General features: G+C 38.5%; 1 protein-coding gene across 3 annotated transcripts; it reads left to right on the forward strand.

Annotated features, from left to right (window-relative positions):
- Window positions 1-478: 478 nt before the first annotated feature.
- Window positions 479-20,332, forward strand: ZNF286A (zinc finger protein 286A). Of its 3 annotated transcripts, none has more exons than XM_015118654.3 (6): window positions 479-537; window positions 808-1,130; window positions 1,990-2,078; window positions 6,482-6,596; window positions 7,950-8,042; window positions 15,605-20,332. In XM_015118654.3, the coding sequence occupies exons 2-6, from the start codon at window positions 1,088-1,090 to the stop codon at window positions 16,834-16,836; spliced, it is 1,572 nt and encodes a 523-aa protein (XP_014974140.3). In that variant the 5' UTR covers window positions 479-537; window positions 808-1,087; the 3' UTR covers window positions 16,837-20,332. The 3 variants fall into 3 exon arrangements, with proteins under 3 accessions (XP_014974140.3, XP_001086248.4, XP_001085916.5); XM_001086248.4 differs by having other exon boundaries at window positions 895-1,130; XM_001085916.5 differs by having other exon boundaries at window positions 973-1,130.
- Window positions 20,333-20,422: the final 90 nt, after the last annotated feature.

The raw sequence follows: 20,422 nt of genomic DNA on the forward strand, positions 1-20,422 counted from the left end.
AGGATTACAAGTAGTCTGTGGATACAGGAACATCGGACTCAGTGTACAAAGAGGGACCTGCTCTTCCTAAAAATATCCTTCATATGTTTTGAAAGCAAAGGATGAGTTCTGGGAGCACAAAATATGGATAAAAGCGATGTATTTTAATGCATCTTACACCGGAGTAATTTCGGTCGAACTCAGCAGCCCTAAGCACTGTCCCTCAGGAGCTTCTGCAGACAAAGCGCGGGGACTGACCCTGACTTCTTTCCGCGTCTCCCCTGCTCCCTCCCTCCCTTGACCGGAGGATTAGACACCCGAGATGCTATTTCATACTCTCGCGAGACGGACGGAGCGCTTCGATCCTCCGATTCTCCCAGCCGCACCACTGGTGCTCCCACCTGCGGGGAACCGGGGTCTGGAGATGCCAAGGGGCTTCTGGGAATTGTAGTTCCGGGCGGGATGAGAGCGGCCCGCCTGGCTCCGCTCCTTCTTACGCATGCGCGACTCCGAGCTGGCCAAAGAAGTTCGTACCCTTTGTGAGGCCCGGGATGGGAGGTGAGTTGGTTGTGGTGATGTCGCTCGTCTCCGCTCGGCCTCGGCGGTGGTTACCAGGGTCGTTGTGTGCCGAGTCGGGGCTAGAGTGCGCGTTTGTTAAAGGGGCCTCGAGGGCAGACCATGAGCCCCGTCCCTTCTCACTCTGGCCTGATCCTCTCCTCCGGGGACGCGGTTGTGCGACGGGCGGGGCGGTCGCGGGGTCCTGGGTCAGTGCCCCGAGCGCGGCAGAATTTGTCCAAACTCCTGATGCCCCAGCGTCACCTCTTCCAGGCGCCCGGTTCCCCCAGGGACAGCTCCAAGCGGTAGGGACAGACACCTGAGGACCCAGCCTCAGGGATGCTGTCCCCGGGCTTCCAGGCTCCAGCGCCGTAGGACTGAGGCAGACTCCACGGTGAGAAAGAAACCCGACCCGATCTAACCCAGGCCTTTCATCAGAGCCCAGGAGGGAAGCAGGAAGTGGGACCCCGAGGCCCGGGGGTCTTCTAACTCGTCTGGCCAGGGAGATCTGAATTGGGCTGAAGAGCAGAATCTCCAGAACAAGGAGGAGGTGATGATCATGGAGACAGATTTGACTGAAATGCCTGAGAAAAGAGGTGAGAATTGCGGACGTGTTGAACTTGTGGCGTGAAAGGACGAAATTCCTGCTCCTGAAGGGAGAACGGTTGGCTCAAGGGAGGTGGCTCTTGGCTGGCTGTCTCCATTGTCTTGGGGATGGATGGGCTTTTTAAGTGAGACTGAAGGGCTTGGTATGGGAGCACTGCCCTTTCCATGGCAGCTGGACACACTGTGGACTCTTCACAGCTACCCCCAAAATGTGAGTGAAATGTTAACTTCTGTGGCATGAGCAAAAAAGCCTCAATTACTTCATTTTCTCATGTACTCTTCCTCCCAAATGATTATATCATGCTAGTCTCCATTGAGGCTGAGAATTTAGCTCTTTGGTTGTCAAAAATATTTTGTTTTACATAGGAGAAAACAGGCATAGTAGTTAATGACTGACTTCAATTCTACCTGACCAGTTTCATGAAAGTTGTGCTGTGACCTCCTATACCAGAATTCCCCCTGGGGTGGTTGTTAGATTTCTAGATTGTACCCCAGGCTCAACTAATGCTTATTGAGTTGGCGTCCAGCAATCTACATTATAAATAAACTTTCAGAGTGAGAACCAATGAGTATCGATTAAGCTGGGAAATTGACATATTCTAATTTCTAGATCAAAGGATGCCATCTTACAGAATGTGTTATGATTATAGCAACTGAACTTGAGCCCAGAGTAGCAATATTCCCGTACATCCTGGGACAAGGGTCCTGGGAGGAGGTCGGTTGTTTTGGGGTACCTTCAGTCACAGTGTTTCTAGGCAGCACATATAGTATGTTGAAGCAGTTTTTAGACTTTAAATCTGAATGGCAAGTTAAGTCTAGGTCTCATCATTACTGCTTTCTTGTGGTTAGCTCTGTCTTCCCAGGACTCTCCCCATTTCCAAGAGAAGAGCACAGAAGAGGGAGAAGTGGCTGCTCTGCGCCTCACGGCCAGATCCCAGGTGAGTGAGTCTGCTAATTATTGGAATTACACCTTGTTTCTTGACTACAGATACGCTCCCTTCTTCGTTATGTGGAGTTTCTTTATCCACTAAAGCCCATCTACAGAGCTGAGTTCTAAATCTAAGAGACTAGTCAAGAGACTAATGGACTCAGAAGAAAATGTTTTCTATTTATAACACTGGATGGATTTCTTCCCTATTTAGTGTTTATTGTCCCTCAACAGACAGGTAAGCAGCATTTCCCTTTCTTAGCCTACTATGCTCATTTCTGTGCTTGGTAATGTGAGAAACTATTTTAAATATAATGTGGTACATACCTCTTAAAACTTGTTTCTTTAGAGGAAACAACATGTATGTGACTTTAAGTAGCAATTTAAGAAAGCACTTAAATGCTGAAGTGATTGTAAAAGTAGTAAGTACTCGGTCGGGCGTGGTGGCTCACGCCTGTAATCCCAGCACTTTGGGAGGCTGAGGCGGGCAGATCATGAGGCCAGGAGATCGAGACTATCTTGGCTAACACGGTGAAACCCCGTCTCCACTAAAAATACAAAAAATTAGCCGGGTGTGGTGGCGGGCGCCCGTAGTCCCAGCTACTCAGGAGGCTGAGGCAGGAGAATGGCATGAACCCGGGAGGCGGAGCTTGCAGTGAGCCGAGATCGCACCACTGCACTCCAGCCTGGGTGACAGAGGGAGACTCTGTCTCAAAAATAATAATAATAAGTACTCACATAGTTCAAAGAACTACTGGAAAAGGAAAGCCTATGAAGACATAATTTAAAGAGTTAGAATCCAGCCCTCTGAGATGGTGAAAGCTAAGGTATGATCATGTCTGCAACTTACTTCTATATTGTTGGCCCCTCTCTCCTAAAAGGTAAATATGAAAAATACTAAGAATTTTTGGCTGGCGTGGTGGCTCATGCCTGTAATTCCAGCACTTTGGGAGGCCAAGGCAGGTGGATCACTAGGTCAGGAGATTGAGACCATCCTGGCTAACACGGTGAAACCCCGTCTCTACTAAAAATAGAAAAAATTAGCCAGGCGTGGTGGTACGCACCTGTAGTCCCAGCTGCTCGGGAGGCGAAGGCAGGAGAATCACTTGAATCTGGGAGGTGGAGGTTGCAATGAGCCAAGATCGCACCGCTGCACTCCAGCCTGGGCAATGAGGGAAACACTGTCTCAAAAAAAAAAATAATAATAATAATAATTTTTGAATTTAAGTGGTGATTGTACTGTATCAGTGATTATTGCATTCATCTTTCAACTTTTGTATGTTTGAAACTTTTATTAAAAGAAGTTAGGGCTGGGTGCAGTGGCTCATGCCTGTAATCCCAGCACTTTGGGAGGCCGAGGCAGGCAGATCACCTGAGGTCAGGAGTTCAAGACCAGCCTGACCAACATGATGAAACCTCATCTCTACTTAAAATACAAAAATTAGCTGGGCGTGGTGGCGCATGCTTGTAATCCCAGCTACTCTGGAGACTGAGGCATGAGAATCACTTGAACCCAGGAGGCAGAGGTTGCAGTGAGCAGAGATAGGGCTATTGCACTCCAGCCTGGGTGAGAGTGAAACTGTCTCAAAAAAAAAAAAAAAGGAGTAGGAAAAAAGGAGCTTTCCATGGTATGTGTGGCATACTACAACCCAGAGATTCCTCAATCAGCCTTTCTCTTTGCTTCTATAATCCAAGGTGTGAAAAGCAGATACTGCATGTTCATAGTGTTTGTAAAAGTGACTTTTCAGGGTCCTTTATGTACTTGCCTGTCTCCATTGGCTTCTTACCTGTCTTACATTAGTCTTGAAGGCTTTATTAGTCAAGAAGCTTTAAGTTGTAGCTGATGAAATCACTTCAAATGGGCCTAAGTGAAAAGAAGTAACTACTGACTAATGGAAAAATCTAGGTCTGGCTACATATAGGGCTCAAACAAGAATGTTAAAATCTATTTCTTCATTTTGCTGACCTTTTCTTTTCTCGCCATGGGTTTTGTTGTTAAACAGGATTTTCTCCTATTGTTGCCCCTAACAAGTTTAGGCTTACATCTTCCTGTGTTGAAGGCCAGAGAAAAAGGGCAGATTCTTTTCTAGTCATTATTGCAGAAGTGCTGGGATTGACTCTAATGGGGTATTAGGCCTATTCCTGGATGAGATATTGGCCAAATCGAAATGTAATTCTCCATAAAATGTACCTACAAACACACACACGCGCGTGCGCACACGCACACATCCCACCCGTGAGTCAGAGATGAAGTCAGTACTACCTGAACTACACAGATTCAAAGTGGCCAGGCATAGTAGCTAGGGGAAAATTAGGGCACAGGTACCAGAAGTGTGAATATATATTTCAATATTTTGATATCAGATTCAACACTATTAACAGCATCAAGCTGATTGAAACTATCATGGAAAATTTTAAAAACTCTCTTTGTTCTTTGTGCATTTTATTAGATATTTAAAATGCAATGTTGGAGCTTTTTTTCTTATTAGAATTTGCCTGGGCTATTTTTTATCTTTGATTTAATAGATTTTTAAAAATATTAAGGTTTTAGTTCTTCTTCGTTGTGACAAAGTGAACAACACAGACATACAGAAATGTAAAGGTAATGCTACTTTCCCCTCAAATTCAGTCCCTGCCTCTCTCTACTATGTATATTTTTTCACATTTTTTGTTGTGCTTGCACTACTATATTCAGACATACGGTATACTATATTTCCTTCCATTTACCCACCAGTACCCAACCTAGCAATAATATTTTGTTTGGATGGCCTATTCTGTATATAGGATGTGGCTTTTTTAAAAAACCTTTTTATAAGGGAAATTTGCTCATTCACGTATAATACATGCATTTCAAACTTTTCTTGCCATGTGATTTTTATAATTCTGTTTCCTGTGCTTTATTGTTTCCTCTTTTGTATTTTTTCCTGCTGTTTGTGCAATGGTTTGCATCTTTGTTGTTCTGGCTTTTTCTTCTAATCGTTTGGCACTTAATCCCCACTGAATGTTGATTTAGTTATGTATATGCAGATTCTAGGCTAAAGGTCATTTTTCCTCATAATGTCTTTTCTACTTAGGGGCTACTGAGTGATTTTTACGTATTATTTTATCTTAAGGGAATAATTCTCTTATTTCTTAAATCTTAGATTATTTTCCGTATAGTAGCTTTACTTTGAAATAATTTTAGACATAAGAAGTGTGGAAAATAGCACAAAGAACTTGCATATGCTTCACCCAGATTTTGCAAAAATTTATATTTTACTTTGCTTTATTATTCTTTTTTCAAAATCAGGACATTCACATTGGCATAATACTATAACCTACTGACCTTATTCAGATTTTCCAGCTGTCTTATTTTTCTCTTGTAAAAATTTCTGCCTTTATGTTGTAAATATTTCTCTTTTCTTTTGTTTTTTGTTCTAACTTGATTTGTGTGCTCTGGTCATTTATTTACGTTTTAAAAAAATGAAATGGAAGTGTTTAAAGCTATGAAATTTCCTCTGAATACAGTTTTAGCCATTTGGCATTTTTTTTCCTATTTTATTTCATCATCATTTTCGTATTTTGATATATTTTCTCAGTTATTATAAATTATTCTGTTCTATTTTTGGAATGTACTGAAATTTACTTTGTTACTTTTTGCAAATGTTACATGAATGTTTAAACAGAAGGTGTTTTCCATCCAGTTAGAGCATTTGACGCATATTTCTTTCAGTAACCTTGAAATACTATTCCTGTTGTCTATGGGTTTACTTAAAGGTGCATGTTCAATGCAGATATGTATCTATCTCCTTAAAGGTTTTTGTATTTTTTGTCTTATAGAAGTATAATCTTATGATATTTTATATGTAAATATTTATGAGTCGTATCTCATAAATTGGAGCTATTTTCCAATTTAATGCTTTTTGCCTTGAATTAATTCATGTTTAACTGGATTGGTTTTTGCTGTCTTTTCTTTCCACGACTTCTCCATTTCCAAGTTCTGTATTGCAGTTCATCTTGTGATTGGCTAGATTGACTCATCAATTTTTTATTGAGGACTCAGAGAAGCATTATGTAGACATGACATATATTTCCCTCTTCTTATATTTTACTTTAATCAAACTACATTGTTGACTCATTGGTTCATATTTTAATACTTTATTCCCCAGAAAAATTGTAGTCTCTCAATGGAGAAACCAGGGTCATCTTTTAGTTCTCATATTGAATCTAGCATAGTGTGCCTGGCACATAATTGATAGTTACCCTTTACATAAAGTACTCTGAATCTGATGACCATCAGAATACTTGTCATTTATCATAGTCAGTTTCCCTGTTAAGTGCATCTCAGGCTTTTGCTCCAGGGCCAGCAGAAACTGGGGGATGAAAGAGAGGTTATCAAGGGAAAGATGTTGAAAAAGATGTTTTATGTCTTAGGAAACAGTGACATTCAAGGATGTGGCCATGGACTTTACGCCAGAGGAGTGGGGGAAGCTGGATCCTGCACAAAGGGATGTGATGCTGGAGAACTATAGGAACCTGGTCTCACTTTGTAAGAATGGATTATCATTGTGATTCTGGAATCTGCTTATGGGAACATCATTACTTTAATGAAAGTGAAATAACAAAGCCTTCACCTTTGGATTCAGGAATCAAAAAGTGTTAATTCTTTTTGGCCTATGTAGAAAATTTGTTTTTGCTTTAGATTCTTGATGAAATGTTTATGCTTGTTTTGTATCAGGATTCTTTGGATTTAAGTGACAGAAACTTAACTCATACGCTTAAAGGGGAAAAAAATCTTGATTTTTCAGGGATCCAAATATATTATCAAGAATTTCCTATATTCATTGATTTATTTTAATCAATTGGCTTGGTTTTGCTCTGTATTAGCTTTATTCTTAGGATTTCCCTATGTGGCAAAGATGGCCAGTGGCGATCCCAGGGTTATGTTATTCTTCCAGTTAGATAGCTAAGCTAAAAAAGAAAATGCTTCTTTCCTGGGGGTTTCAGCAAATAAGGTCACAGGCCCATCGGTGAAACAATCTCTAGTGCCAGAAAGATTGAGTACTCTGTGGCCAGTTTTAGATCCTGGGCCTACCAGCATGCACGCATACACACGTGCATGCATATGATTGTGTGAGGGGTGGAGGGGACTGTTAGCCCCTCCCAAACCTCATGTAAAAAAAAAAAAATCCCCTAAGAAAGTGACTTCTAGTAACTGAAGAAGGAAAGGAAAAACATTAGAAGATAAAACTTCAGTTACCACCATTACAGTTACGTGGTGCTGCCATTGAGGTCCCACTTTTTCCTCCTTTCCTGAGGTAAGGACCAATTTGCAACATCTCTCTGAAGTTTCCTCGCACAATAAGGAAATAAAGAGAAATTCCTTTCTTTTCTGACAGTGGAAAATATTTGTATTTACAAATCCAGTTGAACTCCTTACCAGGCCCAAACTCTTGCTGTAGATATTTTAAGCTTTATTTAGAGTTTCACCCTCCCTTACTTCAGCTCTTCCTATAATACTTTGTCTTTGTAGATCAAGAGGTTGAGACCATATTCCAATTTAGATCTTTATACCCATTGCAAAAAAATAAGTCCAGCAGGACAGTGGCCATGAAAGTTGGGTGTGGTGGCTCATGCCTGTAATCCCAGCACTTAGGGAGGCAGAGGTGGGAGGATAGCTTGAGCCCAGGAGTTCGAGACCTGCCTGGGCAATATAGTGAGATCCCATTAACTTTAAAAATAAAAAGTAAAAAGTAAATTTTTATAAATTAAAAAAATAAGAAAGAAAGTTGGAATTCATGAAGGAATATGTAACAATTCAACCTGCTGGAGGAAAACTTCCACAAATAACTTACTCCCATTACTTTCTTCTTTCTGTCTTTTTCTTTTTTTAAATGAATAGGGCTTCCAGTTTCCAAACCTGAGAACTACAACTTGGAGAATGGAAAAGAACCATTGAAGCTTGAGAGAAAAACCCCCAAAAGCAGCTATTCAGGTGAGCCAGATAGATGGGAGTCTTCAGAGATGATAGCCCAGCAGGACAATGAAGAAATACTTTTTGGTGCTTAAGAAAGTACCTGTGTGCCCTTATTTTTTAATTTTTTAAAAATTCTAAAGCATTTTAAATATATACAGAAGTCCAGAAAATAAAATAACATTTATATATCCATCACAGAGATTAGACACATACTAATATTTTGCTTTGTTTGCTTCTTTTTCTTTCTTCCTTTTTCTTACAATATAAAACTCATACAGTTGGATTAATTTTCACAAATTTAGCACATTCATGTAATGATTGCCCACATCAAGAAAACGGCCTTACCAGCACCTCTAGAAGCACCCTTGTGCCCTCTTTCAGGCCCCTCCCTCCTCCCAAGGGTAACCTTATCCTAACTTATAGCACCAAGTTTTGATGGTTCTTGAACTTTCTATAAATGGAATCATATTGTATATACTCTTGTGTCTGGGTTCCTTCACTGAACATTAGCTGTGAGATATATCCATGTTGTTGCATGTCATTGTAATTTATTCATTTTCATTGTTGTGTAATTTTTCATTTTGTTAATATACCAGTTTATTCTTCTGAAGATGAGTATTTGGATAGTTCCCGTTTTTAGCTGTCTGAATAATGCTGCTATGTACACTTTTTAAATGCCTTTTGGTGAACAAATATATGCATTTCTTTTGGATATATACATACAAGTAGACTTGTTTTATCATAGGATAGATACATACTCATTTTTAGTAGATAGTGCCAAAAAAGTTTCTAGAGTCATTGTACCAATTACATTCCCAGCAGCAGAGTATGTGCGTTCTAGTTGTTCACATGCTTATCAACACTTAGTATTGCTTGTTTTCATTTTAGCCATCCTTTTGAGTTATGTGACATCTTTTATTTTTTAAGAAATAAAAAATATTACATATTCAGTTAAAGCCCTTTTATTCTTAGCCGGGCGTGGTGGCTCAAGCCTGTAATCCCAGCACTTTCGGAGGCCAAGATGGCTGGATCACCCGAGGTCAGGAGTTTGAGACCAGCCTAGCCAACATGGTGAAACCCTGTCTCTACTAAAAATACAAAAAATTAGCCGGGCATGGTGACAGGCACCTGTAATTACAGCTACTTGGGAGGCTGAGGCAGGAGAATTGCGTGAACTCAGTAGGCGGAGGTTGCAGTGAACTGAGATCATGCCTTTGCACTCCAGCCTGGGTGACAGAGAGAGACTCTGTCTCAAAACAAAAAAAAAGAAACGCTTTTATTCTCTTTCTCCCCTAGAAGTAACCATTATATCTTGAAATGGTGTGAATCATTTCAGTGTTTGTGTATGTGTATATATACACAGAGACATATATACGTATGTGTATAAAACAATATGTGTTTTGTTACACTTTTTCTTATGTAGTCTGATTTTTTAAAGTTCACATTGTATTTTGATATTAATCTGTTAATATATGTGAATTATGTTTATTCATTTTAACTACTGTGGAGTAATAAGTCCATTGTATGAATAAACTGAATAGTCTATTTTTTTGCCATTAGTAACAGTTGCAGTGATCGTCCTTTTATTGATTCCTATGTTCATCTTTTTTTTTTTCCTTATGTTCATCTTGAGAGCTGGTTTAGGGAAATAACCAGAAGAAGAATTAGTAGGTCTTAAATCATCACATGTTTAGCTTTACTAGGAACTGCCAACAGTTGAGTTATCAGACTTGGTAATTTTTGTCAATCTGACGGATGCAAAATGATGTTTTAAAATTTTTATTTCTCTGAGTGATAAATACAAGTTTCAGCATTTCATGTTTGTTGGCTATTCAAGTTTCTTCTTGTGAGTTACCTGTTGATAACCTTTGCCTGCTTTTTGAGATTGGGCTGTTTATATCTTTTCTCTTGATTTGGTGGAGTTCTTCATATATTTTAGGTACTAATATATGACAGAAGTAGCATTGCAAATCAGTGAGAAGAAATTGGCTCTTCTAATCTTTGGCGTATTTTATTTTCTGGTGTGTTAGGCATATAGCATTTAAAATTTTTAGTAACAGATTTTTTTTTTAAATATTGGTTTTTATAAATTGTCTATCTACTTTATCCCAGTGTCAGAAAGATTATTTTATTCCAAAATGTTCAATTTTGTTTTACAGTTATTTATTTTTGTATATGGTATGAAATAGGAAAACTAATTTTGTCTTTTTCCATGCTTAAAGCCTGTAAGTCCAGCATTGTTCATGGAATAATCTTCTGTTACTGATTTGTAATGCTAGCTGTGGTAAACCTAGTTCCCCTGCATACTTGCTTCTGTTTCTTGTCTGTCTGTGTCCAATACCATACTGTTTTAATTAGTATACTTAGTAGTATGTATAGCTCATAAAGAAAATCCTTCCTGGATATTCTTATTTTTAAAAAATGTTATGCTTTTGAATATTGAAAGAGTTTTAAAAATCCCTGTGATTATGGATATGTCTGTTTCACCTCAGAGACCTGTCAGTTTCTGTGACTTACCCACTCACCACCCATCTCCCTTTTTTGGGGTATTGCAGTTTTCATGGTGATCTGTTAAGAGGTCCTTATGTATGAGGTTTTTACCTTTTGTTATGTTACAGATATTTTTTCTAGTTTTTGCCTTTCAGTTTTGCTATGCATTTTGATGTACAAGTTTAATTTTTGCAATCTTTTTTTTTCCTGCCCTTTCAGTACTGTTTAAAACGTTTTTCATTACCCCAAGGCTACATATATATTTGCCTCTGTTTCCTAGTATATTGTTTATTTTTTTTCTTTAAATTCTTAATCCATTTGGAATTGCTTCTTACTTCTCTGAGTGTATCTTCTTAGCCTTCTTTTTTGAACAATTAAATATTCTAATTCCTCAAAATTTGATTTTAATCTCCCTTCCTTTTGTATACCTGGAGTCATAAACTTGAGTACTTACATGGGCCAGGAGGTAATATCACTGAGTTAAGCAAGCAAGGTGGAAACTGGTGAACCAGAGGACTACAGGCCTCAACTGAAAGGAGTAACCATTACTCCCTTAGCTCTAGCTCAAGGGCTGGCATACTTTTTATGTAAATGGCTAGATAGTAAATAATTAGGCTTTGTGGGACATGGTCACTCTGCAGCCATTCAGTCTGCCACAGTAGTATGAAAGCAGCCCTAGAAAATATAACATAAATGGGTATGTTCCAGTAAAAATTTATTTAGCAAAGTAGACAGCAGGCTGTAGTTGCCAATCCCTGCTCTAAATGGTTGTTGTCGTTCAGTATGCTTCCAGTTGTTTTCAAGAGAGAAACCCTAAATTTGCATTTATCTGTAATTTCCCCCCCCCCCCCGCTTTTTTTTTTTTTTTTGAGATGGAGTCTGTCTCTGTCGCCCAGGCTGGAGTGCAGTGGTGTGATCTCAGCTCACTGCAAGCTCTGCCTCTCAGGTTCACTCCATTCTCCTGCCTCAGCCTTCCGAGTAGCTGGGACTACCAGTGCCTGGCTAATTTTTTGTATTTTTAGTAGAGATGGGGTTTCACCGTGTTAGCCAGGATGATCTCGATCTCCTGACCTTGTGATTCACCTGCCTCGGCCTCCCAAAGTGCTGGGTTTACAGGTGTGAGCCACTGCGTCCAGCTGTAATCTCCCTATTTTTAACTGTGTGTAACTAATTTTAAAAGTTTGCATAAACAGTGTGGCCCAAAGAAAATGTGTCTAAGGTTCGATTTGGCCAACTGATCAACTGTTTGCAGCCTCTACTTACTCCTTCATTAGTCTCATCATTCCCACAACCAGTTACCTTCTATCAAGATGAGTCCCAAATTGGTATTTCCATCCTGGAGCTCTCCTCAGGGCTGTTCTCAACATCTTAACTATTTGATTCCTTTGTTTGCTTATGTCAAAGATACTTCAATACAGCATGTTTAAAACTGAATATCTAAAATAAGTCTAAATTTCCCATCTCTCTCATAGGATCCTTTTCCAGTAATTGTTTTAGTGGTACTTATTGTCATCAAATTGTACGTGGCGGAAATCTATGCACAGTCTTTACATCTCCCCCTCTCTCCTTTATTCCATTCATTACTGTATTTACCTAATTATATTCTAAGTATTTCTTCACGGTCAGTTTTCCTTTATATATTTTTTTGTTTGCCTGGATTACTGTGATAATCTTTCTGATTCCACCTTTGCCCCATATACTTCATTCTTAACATTGTAGTAAGACTGGTATTTGCGTAATCAAATCTGATCTTGCCATCACTCTGCTTGAAACATTTGAATGGCTTCTCACTGCCTTCAGGGTAACAGACAGAATCCTGGAGGTCTACAAAAACTTGCGAAATCTGGCTTTTACTCATTATCCCAACTTCATTTCACAGCCACTCTTCTTCCCTCTCTGTGCTCTAGGGTAGCAGTTCTGAATGCTTTGGCATCAAAGGACCTACTGTAACTATAAAAATTATTAAAGACCCTAAAGATGTTTCATTTATGTGGATTATATCTACCAATAGTTACTATACTACAAGTTAAAACAAAAAATTTAAGCTATTAGCTAATTCACTTTGCAGTGAGCTGAGATCCAGCCACTGCACTCCAGCCTGGCCGACAGAGCGAGACTCCGTCTCAAAAAAATAAAAATAAAAAAATAATAATTGGCCAGTGTGGTGGTCCACACTTGTAATCCCAGTGCCTTGGGAGGCCAAGGTGGGTGGGTCGATGGAGCCCAGGAGTTGGAGAGCAGCCTGAGCGGTAAAGTGAGACCTCATCTCTTAAAATAAAAATAGAAATAAAAAATTATAAACCTGTTACGTGTTAGCACAGTATTTTTTTTACTTAAAAACAACTATTTTCTTTAACCAAAAAATGTTATTAAGAAATATGGCATTGTTTTACACTTTTGCCAATCTCTTTAATGTATGACATAATAGAAGGTAGTTATATTCTTACAACTGCTTCTGAATGCAACTTGATATGACTTGTTGTTTTGGTTGCCATGCATGGAGAAAATCCAGCATCACACGGGTATAAGTTGGAAAAGGAAGGAGTATTTTATAGTCTTTTCAGGTAATTATGGCTATTCTTCTTTGAAACAGCTCTAAAACTGAACAAGTGGTACTTTCTGAAAGATTAGATTCAATGTAGAATCTGAAACCACATCCGTGAATTTTTCATGTATTGAAATCTGTCAGTCTTTGGACAATATTGGTTCACTAAGTTATGCAGATCTTTGTTGACACTTTATATTGTGCAATATTTTTGAATATTACAACTTTTAGTATCACAACTGATGTTACCAGAAAAGCCTTTAAGTTTTAGGAAGCCATTAAGCTCTCGGTAGTAGATAGAAGTTTTCCAAACCTTGTAATTTCTGCCTGAAAGCTCAAATTTTATAAAAAACTCATTTGTTGTCCTTGATACGACAGGTTTACTCTGTTCATTTTGGAGAAACTGTCTGCCAGATACCCAAGTTAGATAACATAGTTTGCCATTCAGTCACCCTTTCAGGTAAAATGGTGGTCTGTGAAACAAGCGGCTGGTTCAGCTCACAACTCATTTCCTCAAGATGACCATTGTTCTTTGGTATAAACAGAATTCCCTTATGAATATTTCCTATTTCATTAACCCTGAATATTAAAAAGGCACTTCAAGGGTTAAAATTCAATGAAATTAATAATATTTATGCTTCCACAGACATTTTTAAATAAAACTGGCTTTTTTTAATTAAAAAAAAAAAAAACGAAGAGTACATAATGGGGACTACTAGTAAGTTTAGTATCATTGTGTTCATTTGTTTGAAGTTGTAAGCAATTTTACCATTACTTTACAACATCATTGAAAATGTTGAGACAATGAAAAAGGCAAATAACATCTAAATCTTATTTTGAAAGCGGTTTTGAACTTACTGTTTCCCAGGGGTCCATGGACCATCCTTGAGGATCTTTGTCTCTACCTACCTATACAAGCCTTCTATCAATTTATGTTTTATTTATTTAACAAACACTTAATGTAGCACTTATGCTGTGTCAGCCTTTTTAAGTGATTCATAAATATTTGCATTTAATGCTCATTAAGGTAGGTATTGCTATCATTCCTTGTGAGACGGGGACTGTTATTATCCCCTCTTACACATAAGGAAACTGAAATAAAGAGGTTAAATAACTTATCCAGTATCACACAGCTAGTAAGCGGCAGAACTGCAATTCAGGTTTTGCTTGTGAATGTTAGATTAAATTCTTTCTTCCTCTGTATGCATAGTGACTCTTTTTTCCCAGTGACTAGTTCAGAGCCTAGCACGTGGAAGATATTCTATAAATATTTGTTGAATAAAATGGATAGAAGATGAATAGATAGATGAATGAATATAATTTATTTGAGTGGATGAAATGAGTGACTCATCTAACTTAATTTTCTTCAAATAGTTAATCAGTTTCCATGGCATCATTGGAAAAGCAAGTCTATGTTTTGTTCACTGACTGAAATACCACCTTTATGTTATCTTTAATTCTTACATATACTCTATTTCTGTATTTGCTCTTCTGTTTTACTCCTCTGTTTATTTCTTTGAACTACACTATTGAAAATATTTTATGTCTATATAAATTAGCTTTGTATTGGATATAAAAATTCTACTATATTTATATTGGATATATTTAGAGAGGTTAAGCTTCCATCTCTACCCTCTCTCCCCTGTTCTGATGTTTTCCCTATAGGTACAAATTTTTATTGGTTTTTCGTTTATCCTTTTTTTGTTGTTTTTTAAAATGTAAGCAAATAGTATATGTATTTGTACCCCCTTTTTTTTTCTTTATAAAACAGTAGCAAACTGTGCATACTTATTTATATCTTGCTTTTTCTTTTTAAACTTAATATATCCTGGTGGTCACCTTATAGCAATATGTAAAGATCTTTGTCATTTTTTAAGGAGTTGCATGGTACTCCATTGTATGTATCCACTGTATGTTGAATCATTTCTGTATGGTAGGATATGTGAGATGTTATCAGTCTTTTGCTACCTCGACTAGTGCTTCAACAAAGCCTTGTGCATATATCATTTCATTTATTTGTCATTACGCCTTTGGGAGATCATAGGAGGTTTTTGATCAGCGAAATGTTATAAAAGCATTGTTAGGAAGATTAAACTGGCAATGGAATACATATTTGGATGTAAGTAGGACGGGAATAGTGAAAATTTAGAAGCCATAACTGTGCTGTACACTAAGATGGTTGTGTGCCTAGAAATTTATCACAACAAGTAGGTATTCTATAAAAAGTTATTTCTTCCCATCCTGATCTGTGTATGCATTGCCTGCTCATCTGTGGATATATTGCTTCATCAGCATCTCTACTCTTATATTTCTTGTCATCTTTCCCCTCTTCTGACTCTCCTGGATAGGATGTAGTCGTTTTCTCTGCATATTCTGAACATTTGTTTTCCTCCATTTGTTTCTCTTTGCAAATCATCTAAAAGAGTCAAATCCACTTGCTCCTTGAAGGCATGCTTTTCACTTTCATTAACTCTTACCTATTACAGAACTGCCTTTTTGTTGAGCACAGAAAACGAAGGAAATTTGCATTTCCAATGTCTTTCAGACGTGGAGACTAGACCACAGAGCAAGGATTCAACTTCAGTGCAAGATTTTTCCAAAGCAGAATCATGCAAAGTTGCACTAATAGACAGACTGACACGGAATAGTGTCTATGACTCCAACTTAGAAGCAGCTCTTGAATGTGAAAATTGGTTAGAGAATCAGCCAGGAAATCAGGAGAGACATTTGAGAGAAATGTTCACTCACATGAATTCACTCTCTGAGGAAACAGACCATGAGCATGATGTATGCTGGAAAAGCTTCAATCAGAAATCTGTCCTTATCACTGAAGACAGAGTTCCCAAAGGATCTTATGCCTTTCATACACTTGAAAAAAGGTTGAAACAAAAATCAAACTTAATGAAAAAGCAGAAAACTTATAAAGAGAAAAAACCTCATAAGTGTAATGATTGTGGTGAACTCTTCACCTACCATTCAGTGCTTATTCGACACCAGAGAGTCCATACTGGAGAGAAACCCTATACCTGCAATGAATGTGGGAAATCTTTTAGCCACAGAGCTAATTTAACTAAACACCAGAGAACTCATACTAGAATTCTCTTTGAATGCAGTGAATGCAAGAAAACCTTCACAGAAAGCTCATCCCTTGCAACACATCAGAGAATTCACGTTGGAGAGAGACCTTATGAATGCAATGAATGTGGGAAAGGTTTTAATCGAAGTACACATCTTGTGCAGCATCAGTTGATTCATACTGGAGTGAAGCCTTATGAATGTAACGAATGTGATAAAGCTTTTATTCATTCATCAGCACTCATTAAACATCAAAGAACTCATACTGGAGAGAAACCTTATAAATGTCAAGAATGTGGGAAAGCCTTTAGCCATTGCTCATCCCTAACTAAGCATCAGAGAGTTCATACTGGAGAAAAGCCATATGAATGCAGTGAATGTGGAAAAACTTTTAGTCAGAGCACACATCTTGTTCAACATCAGAGAATTCATACTGGAGAGAAACCCTATGAGTGTAATGAATGTGGGAAAACCTTCAGCCGGAGCTCCAATTTTGCTAAACATCAAAGAATTCATATTGGAAAGAAACCGTACAAATGTAGTGAGTGTGGAAAAGCCTTCATTCATTCATCAGCTCTTATTCAACATCAGAGAACTCATACCGGAGAGAAACCCTTTAGATGTAATGAGTGTGGGAAAAGCTTTAAGTGCAGTTCATCTCTCATCAGACATCAAAGAGTTCACACTGAAGAGCAACCCTGAAAAATTAATGTGAAGAAATGTAAGTTGGTTTTATCACTATATTAAATACTTGTGTGTTTAGGTGGAAGATCCATCCATAATATGCATGTGAGGACCAATTCTGTATACATCTAATTTCATTTGTGTAATACATAGTTTTGAGCCATAGGCAGGTTCCTTATGTCCATTAATTTGATCATTATGAAATCTAGCCAGAAATTTCAAAATTTTAATCTTCAACCTCCCAAATAGCTATTTGTGGAAATTCAAGAAGTCCCTGAGAGTGGGTAGCAGTAGAAACATTGTGAAATTCAGTTTTCCCCTCTCTTGGTTATGTCAGAGCTTTGTTGTAAGCCTCTTGCTTTGTAAGGGAATTCTTATTGGGTAGGTTAGGCTGAGGGCTTATATCCTTATCATCAGGAAGACACAATGTTGTTATTTATTATTCTTTGAGTCCCAAGTAGAGATCTAGATATACATATGGTACAATTCCTCTAGACTGTCATTTCTTTTATCCATAAAAACCAAAAAGGCTGCATTGAAAGTCCTTAGCATTCCCTTCCTCCCTCAACAAGCTGCTGTCTAATTTGATGACCATAACTAGGATATATAATATTTACAGACAATTCTAAGTTATGTTCATATGGATTGTGTTCATCATTTTTTTTTTTTTTTTTTTTTTTTTTTTTTGAGATGGAGTCTTGCTCTGCAGCCCCATCTGGAGTGCAGTGGCGCGTTCTCGGCTCACTGCAACCTCTGCCTCCCAGGTTCATGCCATTCTTCTGTCTCAGCCTCTCAAGTAGCTGGGACTACAGGCACATGCCACTACACCCGGCTACTGTTTTGTATTTTTAGTAGAGACAGGGTTTGACTGTGTTAGCCAGGATGGTCTTAATCTCCTGACCTCATGATCTGCCTGCCTTGGCCTCCCAAAGTGATGGGATTACAGGCATGAGCCACCGCGCCTGGCATCATCATTGATTTATATCATTGTTACCCCTCTACTGTGGAGACCTTCTTTCATTTTCCATTTCCCTGGGAGTTCACGTGAAGTAGCAGATAGGTCAAAATCTTAATGGTGGTTGTTGATCAAGTCCCTCCTTTTTTATCCTTGGCACTGAATGAATCCTTGGTTTTCTATAATCAAAGGGTCAGGGAGACTTCCTTTGTCTACATTATTCAGCTTTCTGTAAGCTATGCTGTGTCCATTTGAGAAAAAGCCCTAGGGATATTGAGGGTCTGAGAAGTTGAGTGGCTCAGTGTGTTATTATATTTAGGGTCTCAGTAAAGAAGAACTGAAGCAACTGTGAGACACAGGGCATACTTCCCTGTATAAGTGGAAAACAGGTACAGAAAATAGCTCACAAGATAGTCCTCAACTGACTTGCTTAAGGATAAGCAGCTTCCCTTCATGAAGAAGTTGCCATTTCTCTGGCCTTCGTATTTACCTATTTTTTGTTATTGTCCTCCTCTGTTTAGTTCAATCTCACACTGGTATGAAGAAATGCCTGAGACTGAACTTAAAAAAGGTTTAATTGGCTTATACTTCCATGGGCTGTACAGGAAGTATGACTGGGGAGGTCTCAGGGAGCTTTTACTCATGGCAAAAGGCAAAGCCAGAGCAGGTATCTTCACAGGGCAGGAGCAGGAGGAAGAGAGAGAGGGGAGGTGCTACACACTTTTTAAACAACCAAATCTCATGAGAACTCTATCACGAGACAGTACTAGGGGGATGGTGCTAAATCATTCATGAGAAACTACCTGCATGGTCCAGTAACCCTGCACCAGGCCCCACCTCCAACATTGGGGATTACAATTCAACATGAGATTTGGGTGGGGATACAAACCTAAACCATATCATTACTCAAAAAAAAAAAAAAACAAAAAAAACACACACACAGGAAAAGGAACTCACCTCTTTTATCGTCTTAGTATTTAGTACCAATGGTTTAGAGCAGGAATTGACAAACTGTGGCCTGGATTCATGGACCAACTCTGGCCCACCACCTGTTTCTCAGAAGAAAATTTTATTGGAACTCAGCCACACTTACTCATCTACATGTTGTCCTTGACTGCTTTTGTGTCCAGTGTCAGAGCTGAGTAGCTGCAGCGGAGGTTGTGCCTTTGGCTTTAATATCACAAACAGAGCAGCTTATAAACACCAGAAATTTACTTCTCACAGTTTTGGAGACTGGGAAGTCCAAGATGAAGATGTCAACATATTTAGGGTATAGGGGAGGTCTGCTTCTTGGTTAATAGAAAGCACCTTTCACTGTGTCTTCACATGATAGAAGGGAGAGACTTCTGGTATCTTCAGCCCCTTATAAGGGCACTAATCCCATTCATGAGAGCTCCACCCCCATGACCTAATCACCTCCAAAAGGCCCCATTTCATAATACCATCAATTAAGTTTCATTATATGACTTTGGTGGGGATATAGCCCATAGTAGGTTGTATGTCCCTGAAAGCCTAAAATATTTACTATTTGGCTCTTTACAGAAAATATTTGCTCGGCCCCTGTTGTAGAGCATTCATCAAGAAATGGGATAAAGGATTTAAACCAGTCAGAGAAATTAGGTGGAATAGAAAAGTTGAACTTACTGAGAGTTAATAGGGGTCAGAAAAATAAAAGAGATGGGAAATGATGTATCAAAATACTCCCACCTCTAGGATGTTAGTATATATTGTCAGGAGAATTCAAGTTATTGAAACTTGCCAAATTCTTGAGTGAAAATAAATTCATTTGAGGGCCAAAAATTTGACTAAGGAAAGAAGACCAACATGGGCTTTCCAAAGTTGAGTTTGAATTCTGCCACCCCCACTAAGCAGTCATGTGACTTTGAAAAACTCCCTACTCTGAGTCTTAGTTTCTTTATCTGTATTAGGTTTCAACAAAGGGAATAAATCATCAGCTTCTCATAAAGTTGTCATAAGGATTAAATAAGACAATGCATATAAACGAACTGGAAGACAATAAATTTAGAGTCCCCCACTCCTGCTTGGTGCTCTCTTTCTCTCTCCCCTACATAGAGAAGTGCTGGAGCATCTGTCAGTAGAAGTTACTTAAGGGTGGCTGTGTCTTCCCCATCTTTTGTTTACCCGTGAAGAACTGTGACCATCCTGTTCTCTGGCTTATCATAAAGATGGGACTTGACTTCTTTCTGCTCTTGCTTCCATCTGGTGCTGTTCTTTGCACAGCCTCCTTGAGACCATCCAGAACCTTCTTTTTCCTACTTCATATCACTTAACCAGTAGCTATCTGGGATGGTTCCACAGGCTGAAGTTTGCAGTTGAGTAACATTTTAAATAGTGTTAAGGGACTTGGGATCTCTGGCCCTTATGTTTCAGTATTTGTCCTTTTTATGCCTGATGTTTAACCTGCCACATGTTTGTACTGCAACATGAATCTTGGAAATTTTAATGTTATGCATTTCTAATTTTTTGGTTATCTGTGAACTAAATGTGTTCTTATTGGCTCACTTGTCAATAAAGATGTTTTATATGTATTGTCAGAAACTTTTATAAATTGCTTTTAAATTCTTCCCTTTTTAAAATATATTTTAAGATGTAATGAAGGACCAACCAGAAAATATCTCCATATCGTTC

This window comes from Macaca mulatta, chromosome 16 (genome assembly GCF_049350105.2).
Source record: "Macaca mulatta isolate MMU2019108-1 chromosome 16, T2T-MMU8v2.0, whole genome shotgun sequence".
NCBI classification, from domain to species: domain Eukaryota; kingdom Metazoa; phylum Chordata; class Mammalia; order Primates; family Cercopithecidae; genus Macaca; species Macaca mulatta.